The sequence below is a fragment of the Nothobranchius furzeri genome, chromosome 2 (genome assembly GCF_043380555.1).
Source record: "Nothobranchius furzeri strain GRZ-AD chromosome 2, NfurGRZ-RIMD1, whole genome shotgun sequence".
Taxonomy (NCBI): domain Eukaryota; kingdom Metazoa; phylum Chordata; class Actinopteri; order Cyprinodontiformes; family Nothobranchiidae; genus Nothobranchius; species Nothobranchius furzeri.
The window spans coordinates 80,744,080-80,755,338 of NC_091742.1; the positions used below are offsets into that span (position 1 = coordinate 80,744,080).

The following is an 11,259-nucleotide window of genomic DNA, read 5'->3' on the forward strand; positions in this document are numbered from 1 at the left end:
GCACCTCACTAGTTAACTAGTGAGCATATCCGCACCTTACTAGTTAACTTGTGGGCGATTTGGGGCCCACTAGTGAACTAGTGACACTTATTTTGCACCTCACTAGTTAACTAGTGGACATTTGTACCCTCTCTAGTTAACTAGTGAGCAGTTCTGCCTTCACAAGTTTACATGTAAGTGTCACACTGAAGCCACTACTAGTTCACTAGCTGAGGTTCCTCTGGCCAGCATGTTAACTTGTGTGCCGCATGCAAATGTTTGGGGTGGGATTTTACGAAATTCCGCACTGTGATTGGTTGTCATATTTTATTTTGACACAGGGAGCCAATAGAGAGTCTTAATTTGAGAAATTCTCCGCCTCCTAATTAGAATTCTGCGCAACTAGCTAGCTAGTGTGAATGTAGACTTGAACTAGTTTACTAGTATACATTTATGTCCTCACTAGTTAACTAGTTTGGACAATGGATGCATCAACTAGGTAACTAGTGAGCCTGCTGCCATCAACTAGCTAGCTAGTGAGCCATTAATGGTTCACTAGTTAACTAGTGGCACTGACCTACTCCAACTAGTTAACTAGTTAGGAGTTAAGCCTTCACTAGTTAACTAGTGTGCACATTTTGGCCATCAATAGTTAACTAGTGAGACACAAAAAACCTTCAACTAGCTGACTGGTATGCACTTTGGCCTTTACTAGTTAACTAGTGAGCCATTTATGTGACAACTAGTTAACTAGTGAAGCCAAAATGTGTTCACTAGTTAACTAGTGCACATTTATGTCTACCACAAGTTAACTAGTGTGCACATTTTGGCCATCACTAGTTAACTAGTGAGACACAAAAACCTTCAACTAGCTGACTGGTATGCATTTTGGTCTTTACTAGTTAACTAGTGAGCCATTTATGTGTCAACTAGTTAACTAGTGAAGCCAAAATATGTTCACTAGTTAACTAGTGCGCATTTATCTCTACCACAAGTTAACTAGTGTGCACATTTTGACCCTCACTAGTTAACTAGTGAGACAAATACCTTCAAGTAGCTGACTGCTATGCATTTCTGCTTTTACTAGTTAACTAGTGAGCAGTTTTTGTGTCAACTAGTTAACTACTGAAGCCTAAATGTATTCACTAGTTAACTAGTGCGCATTTCTGCTGTCACTAGTTAACTAGTGGGCACATTTTCACCCTCGATATTTAACTAGTTGACACAAACATGTCTAACTAGTTAACTAGTGGACAGAAATGGCTTACATGTTCATGACAATTCTGGCTGATATCCTGATATCAGAATAAATGCTCATTTGGCTTGCCATAAGTCTGCGCTGATCACCGAGCCCTTCCTCGAACTGGGCCAAGGCTTCTTCAACCTTCGTGATGAGTTTTCTAGCAGTAGCTACTTGCTTGTTGACAAAGTCCATCAGAGACTCTCCTGAATACATGTTTAAGCCGGAGACTCAATATTCACCTCATACAACAAGCTAAGTTTGCCAACAGTCCTTTACTTCTTCTTCGTCTTGGTTTTGGTTGGCGCTTGGAGAACGATGAACGTGTTACCGCCACCTGCTGGTCAGGATAAGAACGACACCAAGTGAGAACGAAGTACAAATCCAAAATATAAACTTTCTTTCATTGTAAAAACCAGGGTTCAAAATTAACCTTTATGATCATCACCTTGGATTTCCACTAGCCATTTTTTTCTGCAGTCAAAAAAGAGATTATGAATGCCACTGAATGAAGATTTTGTCATTTTATTAACACTGTTGTTGTGAAAAACGCACACATACTGCAATACACACAAGAACATATAGAAAGTGCAACATTGATTTATTTTTTTCCCACTGTATCTCTTCCCTCTGAATCAAACATCCTCATCCTCAGAGCTCTCTGAACTTGTTTCTTTTTCTGAATCTGAGTAAGCATCACTTTTTTTTTGTTGCATTTTTGTGCACAAATTCAGGCCAGGAACATTGAATAAATAGGCAATAAGGAAGTAATAAAGCAGCAAGAAGATGGATAAAACAGTAAAATATGCAAAAATCACTGAGTAAGTGAATAAAGTGACTAAAGTGTCGTCTGTATAAAAGTTAAATATATGGAGAGCCCAAGGAGAGGGTTTATCAGGGGATGGTCTTATCTGCTGGAGTTAAAGAGCAGAATGGCTTTGGGGACAAAGGTGGCTCCTCCTCTCAGTCTTGCAGGAAATGCAGCGTAGGCGTCGCCCAGAGGGGAGCCATTGAAATGCGGGGTGGAGAATGTGAGAGGGGTTGTAGAGGATTTTGGCTGCCTGTCTCAGGGCTTGTTGATAGAAAACCTGAGCAAGAGTTCTAACAGGCAGGCCCACGATTTTGGAACACACTGATGTAGTGTGCTGGAGTCTGTTCCTGTTCTGGAGGCTAAGAGAGTAGAACCAGCAAGTGATGGAGAAGGTCATGATGCTTTCCAGGAAGGCACAGTAAAAAGTCATCATGACTGAGGAGCTGACTCCAAAGGAGTTGAGTTTCCTAAGGAGATATAACCGTTGGTGGCACTTCCTGAGAATCTCCTCTGTGTTAGCAGAGAATTTCAGGAGGTTGTCAATCAATCAATCAATCAATCAATCAAAGCTTTATTTATAAAGCGCCTTCCGCAACCCTGTCAGTAAGCCCAAAGCGCTGAACATGGTACAGTTATAGGTAAACATATTGAATAAATCAACAATAAAAGCAATTCAAATTACAAAATACAAATTATAAAATACAAATTACAAGATAGATGAAACATTCTGGTACAGGACAAATGTGTGAAACACATTTGGATTGAGTGGATGGTTTGAGTGAACCAATGAAAACTGTGAAATAAATTCAACATAAAAGAGGGCCAAAAATCAAACATGTTCTGGAAACGCCAAGCGGAGGAGGTGGGTTTTTAGGCGACTCTTAAAGACTGGCAGAGATGGGGACAGCCTAACTGAGGGTGGCAACTGGTTCCAGAGTAACGGTGCTAGGACTGAGAAAGCCCGGTCCCCACGGGTACGACACCTACAACGAGGGACAGCGAGCAGGCCTTGGTCAGAGGAGCGCAGAGCGCGTGATGGGGAATGTTTGTTCAGGAGAGTGGCCAGATAGGGGGGAGAACCACCCTGGAAGAAATGATAAACAAAGACGAGGATTTTGAATTGTGAGCGATAGCAAATCGGAAGCCAGTGCAGGGAGGCCAGAACCGGACTGATGTGGTCCCGTTTCCTGGTCCCAGTCAGGAACCTGGCGGCACTGTTCTGCACAACCTGTAGGCGACGCAGGGATGACTGACACAACCCTGCATAGAGAGAGTTGCAGTAGTCAAGCCTAGAAATTATAAAGGCATGCAGTACCCGCTCCAGGTGGGCTCTCGACAGCATATGCTTGATTTTTGCAAGGCATCTCAAGTGAAAGAAACTGGACCGGATCACCGAATTGATGTGAGCATCAAATTTAAGTCCTGCATCAAGTTTCACCCCCAAACTGGTAACAACTGGTTTTGAGTATGGAGAAAGAGGGCCAAGATCAACATAACGATCCACATTCCTGCTGTTGGGGTGAAAAACAATGAGCTCTGTCTTTCCCTCATTCAGATGTAGATAGTTGGCCATTAGCCAAGACTTCACCTCATTAACACAGGAGACAAAGGACTGGATAGAGTGACCTTTCTCCTGACACAATGGAGAGTAAATCTGGCAATCGTCAGCATAGAGATGGAATGATAGGCCATGTTTACGAAAGATTGACCCAGAGGTAGCAGATAAATGGCAAACAAAAGAGGACCAAGGATCAACCCCTGCGGGACCCCCCAGCGGAGCCCCTCCCAAGAAGAAAAAACATCACCCAGTTTAACACAGAATGTCCTGTTGTGGAGATACGATCTAAACCAGGGGTGTCAAACTCATTTTAGCTCAGGGGCCACATTGAGGGACATCTAGTCCCAAGTGGGCTGGACCGGTAAATTAAAAGCAACTTCAGATTGTTTCCTTTGTTTTAATACAATCAATATAAAACAAAGCTGGAGCCTGAGGACAGTGTATCCAAAATAGTAAAACACCTGAAGTGTACTTGAAAATTTGAAAATAATAAAAAATCAATCAATAAAAAAAACATTCCTTAGTGATTCAAAGAGCTTACAGATCACATGGCTAGATCAGTTTCATGCAGCACTTAAAGTATATTTGACTCATTTTACTTTACATCTTTTAGCTTTCACCAGCACATCACTATCAGAAGTTAAGGACATGGCAACGTAACATCACAAAGTATTGGAGATTGGTCAAAGGTGGTTCCCAGATACTTGTACTCCTCCACTACCTCCTCTGGGTTCCCATGGATAATGGTGGTGACTGAAGCAGCCGGATCCCTCGGCCTCCTGCAGAAGGTCACCACCAGTTTGGAGCTGTCACACCACTCTACAAACTCCTGAAGAGCAGGTCTGTGGTGTTGTGAGGAGCCTGACAGCAGTGATAGGAGGACTGTATCATCAGCGTATTTCACCAGGTGACAGTTGGGATGTGTGGATCTGCAGTCGTCGGTGGAGAGGATGTAGAGCGGGGGGGAGAGCACACAGCCCTGGGGGGAGCCGGTGGAGGTGGAACGGAGACCGGAGAGACAGTTGTTGACCCAAACTTTCTGAGTGCTGTTTTCTTGATGACTCTTAGAAATGTTTCTTCACAGGTGCAGCTGCTGGTTGCTGTTTTTATGTTGGTTTCCTAGTTGTATTAATTTTTCCTCCTATTTACTTGTTTATCCCACACTTTCTGTATACCTGTATTTTGTTGTTTTTCAATAAAGAATGACTAATTATTTAAGTTTGGTTTTTGTTGCACACAAATATCTACAAAGCTAATGTTTACATAACAAGTATGATTGGGTTTTGCAATACGGCACTCTGTTTATTTTAGTAAGATTTTTAAACCAAGTAAAGTTAGTAAAGAACGCATTTCTATTGGCTGCTAAGAAACTGTTGGGATTTAAAATGGGCCTGTTGTACAAATAACTTGTAAATGATTATTCCTCACTTTGTAGTCTTAACCAAAGAAATTCCAGTAATTGAGCAAAAACATTTATTTTTTACACTACATTTTATAAAACAACAGGGCACAAAGTGTCGACACATTAAAAAAAAACGTAAAATATTAAAAGGTTGTCTCTGAGGGTCTCTGCAGCTCTCTGGGCACCACGCCTCACGTAACTGTCTCCAATGATCCAAATGGCTATGGAGAAAAAATCACAGGTTTGTCATAATTGTTTAAAGTACAAAACCATACATGAAGTGGTCAAGACAGGTATTTGGAACTTACACTTGCTGCGTTGTGTAGCTGATGTTGGAGACACAGGCTGCCATGGTGACCTTTAAACAGATCTAAGAAAAAAATGTAATAAAAGAATGAAACTTAAAAACTCCCAGATCTCATGTCATATTTACTAATCAGCTATGGCTGATTTATTGTTTGGATCACAGTGAGTTACACTAATTCTAATATATTTTTATTTCTATTACACATACATACTTTTTTTTCCCCCCAAATATGTTTATTATGATTTTCAGTTTAAAACAGAACAAAATACAACAACCACCCCCCCCACCCCAAAAATCCCCTCCCTCCCACCCCCAACTTAACTCCACTTCTTCAAAGTCAAAGGTGTCAAGAAGATGCAAAAAGGGCAGCCAGATGTCCTTGAAGTCCTCGAGTTTTCCTCTGGCCATATACGTTAGTTTCTCAAGCGCCAGATTACTGGACATAGAATTGATCCATTGTTTCACTCCTGGCCTTTCTGTGGCCTTCCATTTCAAGGCAATAACATATTTAGCTTGTAACAAGGAGAATTCAACCAATTTCTTATTCTTTTTGTTACACACAAAGCTGTCTGGATAGATGTGCAGTATGCAAAGTTTACAGTCAAGGGGCATCTTACATTTAATTAAATCTGAAATAATTGTACAGATTTGTTTCCAAAAAATTTGAAGTTCTTCACATTGCCACATACAATGGTAAAGTGTCCCTTTTTCTTTTCCACATTTATTACAATCGTCAGGGATATTAGGGTTGAAATAATGAAGCTTCACTGGTGTGATATAGGTTCTAAACAGCCACTTGTACTGTAATAATCTAAATCTTGTGTTAATTGTTTGTTTTTGCGCACGTTCACAACAGTCGTTCCACTCTTCTGCTGAAATGTCTGTTTCCAGATCAGATATACAGGCCTGTAAATATGAGTTGCTATTTTCGTTCATACCAGATTAGGGTACTGTAAAATTTGGAGAGGAGGCCCCTACTTTGGTCATAGTTAGCTGCTATATTCTCTAAAGTAGATAACGTGGGTTGTACAGTCGATCCCAGTATATTAGTAACGAAACTTCTAATTTGAAAAAAATTAAAAAATGTCTCCTAGGTAGATCATATTTATTTGCTAATTGTTCAAAGGACATTAGAATTCCATCCTCGTACAGATCTTGTATTTGGCCTATTCCCTTGCTTTCCCAGATTTTAAAGCCTCTATCAGCACGTGCAGGTTTAAACCTAACATTACCCCAAATCGGCGACAAAGCTGATAGTTGCGACTCCTCATTTAAAGCTATATGTGCTTGGTGCCATATTGAAATCGTATTTCTAACTATAGGGTTTTTTGTATTTTTCACTATTCTTTTAGCTGTATCTGAGTAAACATAAGATTGTAATGGCAGTCCTATATTGTTATTCTCAATTTTAACCCAGGAAGGAGTCTCCCTAGTTGGAAAATAGCAAGTAGCTGCACCTATCTGGGCTGCCCAATAGTACATCTTCATATTGGGCACTCCAAGCCCTCCACGCTCATAAGGTAAGTATAACAGGGAGAGGCGTTGTCTGGGTCGTTTGCTGTTCCAAATGAATCTGGAGAAAAGTTTATTCAGTGATGAAAACATAGAGTCTGGGGTATATAGGGGGATGGATTGAAATAAGTAGAGAAATCTTGGTAGAATTGACATTTTCAACGTATTAATGCGACCTATCATAGAAATCGGCATCCCATCCCACCTTACCAATAGCTCTGAAACTTTTTGTATCAAGGGGTCATAATTAATGGGAACAATTTTCTTTATGTCAGGGACAATCTGTATTCCCAAGTAGGTAAAGCCGTCACAGGTACTGGTAAATTGTGTCTGGATATGAGGATTATTTTTATTTAGAAATAGCAGGGAGCTTTTCTTCTGATTAATCTTGTACCCAGAGAAGTACCCAAAATTCTGAAGAATATCGCCCACTGCCGGAACCGACTTCTCTAGGTTAGTTAAAAACAGAATGATGTCATCTGCAAATAATGATACCCGATGTTCGACTTGACCTATTCTTATTCCGGTTAATTCAGAGGATTTGCGTATCGCCATAGCAAGTGGTTCAATGGCCAAAAGAAACAATAACGGACTGAGTGGGCAGCCCTGTCGAGTAGACCTACCAAGTTGTATAGGCCTTTATATCTGACTGTTTGTTACGATTTTGGCTATCGGTTCCGTATATAACAATTGGACCCAATTCAGGAATTCTCCTCCCAAATCGAATCTCTTAATGGTTTCAAAAAGATATCTCCACTCTATTCTATCAAACGCCTTTTCAGCGTCTAATGATAAAAAGGCATGGTCAGTAGCAAATTGCTTATCCCACAGTATATTCAGAAGCCGACGAGTATTATAAAAGGCCTGGCAGCCCATAACAAATCCATTTTGATCATCAGAAATTAATTTTGGAATGTATGAATTAATCCTACGAGCTAGGGCCTTACACAATATTTTAGTATCACAGGACATTAGTGATATGGGGCGGTATGAGCTCATATCTGTTGGGGCCTTACCAGGTTTTAAAATGACTGAAATAGATGCCTCTCTCAGAGATGGTGGCAAAATGCCCCTTTCATAGGACTCATTAAACATTTCAAACAGGTGTGGCAATAACTTGTCAGAAAATTTTTTATATATTTCAATTGGGAGTCCGTCGGGACCTGGAGCTTTGCCGCTGTTCATAAGACCCAGTGCTTCTCTGAGTTCCTCTATGCTCAGCTTAGCATTAAGGGCCTTTTTGACTTCTTCGGGAAGGGTCGAAAATTTCAATCGATCTAAAAACTGGTTTTGTGCATTTTCATTTTCAGGGTATTCTGATTTATATAAATTTTCATAATAGTTTGCAAAAGTGTTATTTATATTTTCCGGATCCATAATCTCTATTCCATCGTCCATTATAATTGAGTTTATGGTTCTTTCTGATTGTATTTTTTTAGCCTCCAAGCCAAGAGCTTCCCTGCCTTCTCCCCTTGATCATAATAGGACTGCTTCAACCACATTAGATTTGTAGCAATTTTATTTGCGCTAAGTTCATTATATTCTGACTTTAACAGAAGGAGTTTTTTATATTTTTCAACATCATTGTGGTGATATAAGTGGTCCTGTAACTCTTTAATTTGTTCTTCAAGTTCCTTTAGTTTGTTCAAATGGATTTTGGATTTGCTCCCAGTATAGCTTATCATTTCTCCCCTTATATGGGCCTTAAAGGCTTCCCATTTTATTGATGCGTTTGTTTGGTTCGTATTAAAAGTGAAATAATCATTTATCTTCCCATCTATGAATTTTACGAACTCTGTATATCTCAACCATTTTGCTTGGAAACAAAATGGGAATAGCTGGAGTAAAAGGTTCGGCAGTAGAAGAGATAAAATGACTGGGGCATCATCGGAAAGTAAAATAGCTTTATACCAGCAATTTTGTACCAGAGACATTAGATTTGTTGAGATCAGGAAAAATTCAATACGTGAATATGTTTTATGGGTGCTAGAGAAACACGAGAACTCAGTTTTATTAGGGTGTAATAGTCTCCACACCTTCATCAAGATGAGGTCCTTCATAAATTTCCCAGTCATTGTTCTAGTTTGTTGGTGAGAGGGAGTAACATGGGTGTTTGATCTATCAATCCCAGGGTTAATCACACAGTTAAAATCACCTCCTATTATGTAATGGCCAGTAAAAGAGGAAATAGTTAAAAAGAAGTGCTGGTAAAAAGTAGGATCATCTCCATTAGGGGCATATAAGCAAACCAGATTTACAAGAGTTGAAACTATAGTGCCATTCAGTATAATAAATCTCCCAGAGGGATCTAAATACTTATCTCTTAACTGAAACGGAATCGACTTATGGACCAGAATTATGACCCCTCTAGAGTGAGAGGAGAATCCAGAGGAGAATACTTGTCCAGGCCATCTGGTTCTTACTCGGTTGATATCTTTCTCCAACAGGTGTGTTTCTTGTAAAAAACATACTGTGGCCCCTAACTGTTTTATTCTGCCTAATACTTGCTTAAGTTTAACCATGTTATTTAAACCGTGCACATTCCACATAAGGACTTTTATAGCAGATCTACCCATCATGATTAATATGTTTTAGTATGATAGTGCCAAAGGATCGTGGCTGCACCTTTTTGACTTTTGCTTTCATATTGAGTAAAGACTCTTCATTTAAATCATATTGAGTGAAGTTTCTAAAGCAACCCCCCCCCCCCCCCCCACGTTTCCCCAAACAAAACGTGGCTCCAAACCCTCTAAACCTAAGACCTTGGGTTAAATAAGACGTTCCATCCCCAGTGAGGGTAGCGTACAACTGCTCGTTCATATCAGCTCTGGTGTGCCCGTCTCTACAGTAGACTCCCCCAAGAGTCAGCATCAGCCAATAGGAGGAAAGAAAGAGAAAAAAACCCCCAAAAAAACAGAGGTCCATTTCGCCCCCCACAGGAAATCCCTGATCAGTGCAAGAATAATTATGATAGTATTAAAAGACATAACCATTCGGTATATAATTCAACGGGATATTAATAAGAGATAACAAAATAGGATACATACCGTAGAACTCTTATATATATAAAAATAAAAATTAAAAAAATTAAAAATAAATAAATAAATTTAAAAATAAAAAACAAAATAAAAAAAAAACTTACTTGCTTTTAGAACCACCATAACCACTAATATATAGTTCGGTTCTTGCCTTACTGTGTGATCCGCTCCCCTCTCAGAGGGGGAGAGACAGAGATAATAAGACCAGACAGTCCCCGAACTCAGTCAGCCCCGTTGTCTGTCGCTGGTTGTCGTTTTATTTTTTTTTTAATGTAGTCCTCAGCCTCTTCTTCTGATTTGAAGATGATGCGCCTCTCGTTATGAGTGATGATCAACTGGGCTGGGTATAGCATCCCGTAGCGGATATTCAATGCGCGCAGCTGGGCTTTCACAGGGTCGAATCTTCGCTCCCGGCTCCGCGTCTCTGGCGACAGGTCAGGAAACAGGCTGAGTCGATGGCCCCCACAGCGAATCTCCTAGACTGTGTTAAGTTCTTCCCTGACATATTTACCTCATGTGTTGTGACGCGCTCTCAATCAAAACTAAATGATGGGTTACTTGACATTTCTCCCCTGTTTGAAGAAAATCTTGGGCAGGTCTCAGAACCAGAATGTCACCCAGAACAAATGTCCTCGGAAAAACCGGAACATTTAAAGCTTGATGACAACAGTGTGTCTAGAACCACTTTAGTGCAAGAGCAAAAGGCGGATAAATCTCTAGACAAATGTTTTGCAGCAGTCAGGGGTACAGAGCAAAGTAACATTAAGTACTTTTTTGAAAACGAGGTTTTGATGAGATCTTGGACTGACCCTAATGATGCAGGAGCTACCTGGAAAACTGTAACACAGATTGTTATCCCTCAAAAATTCAAACATAAAATACTGACAATCGCCCATGAGAGCGATTGGTCAGGACATTTTGTCATCAAGAAAACTTACCAAACTGTTTTGGAACACTTCTTCTGGCCAGGCTTAAGAAAGGATGTGAGTCAGTTTTGTAAGCGTTGCCATATTTGCCAAGTCGTGGGAAAAGCAAACCAATACTTACCTTCCGCTCCTCTCCAGCCCATACCGATTGTTGGGGATGCCTTTGATCACATAGTGATGGATTGTGTGGGTCCTTTACCCCGCACCAAATCAGGAAAAAGGTTTCTACTCACCCTTATGTGTAAAAACACCCGATTCCCCGAAGCCATTCCCCTGTCTTCGATAACCTCAAAGTCCATTGTAAAAGCATTGGTGGGCTTCTTTTCTACATTTGGATTACCCCACACGATTCAAACAGATCAGGGCTCGAACTTTAAGTCTGAGCTGTTTAAAGCGGTTACTGAGACCCTGGGAATAAAACATACAGTGTCGTCATGCTATCACCCCGAATCTCAGGGTGTGTTGGAACAATGGCGTCAGACATTT

The 11,259-nt window shown here is 40.4% G+C and overlaps 1 protein-coding gene across 1 annotated transcript in view; it reads right to left on the minus strand.

The window, feature by feature from the left end:
- Window positions 1-1,435, minus strand: part of LOC139062062 (zinc finger protein ZFP2-like) — a 37,905-nt gene extending 36,470 nt beyond the window's left edge. Inside the window, exon 1 of the mRNA XM_070542268.1 lies at window positions 1,307-1,435. Within this exon, the coding sequence (XP_070398369.1) occupies window positions 1,307-1,435 (129 nt within the window). The remainder of the gene's footprint in view (window positions 1-1,306) is intronic.
- Between the last annotated feature and the right edge of the window lie 9,824 nt (window positions 1,436-11,259).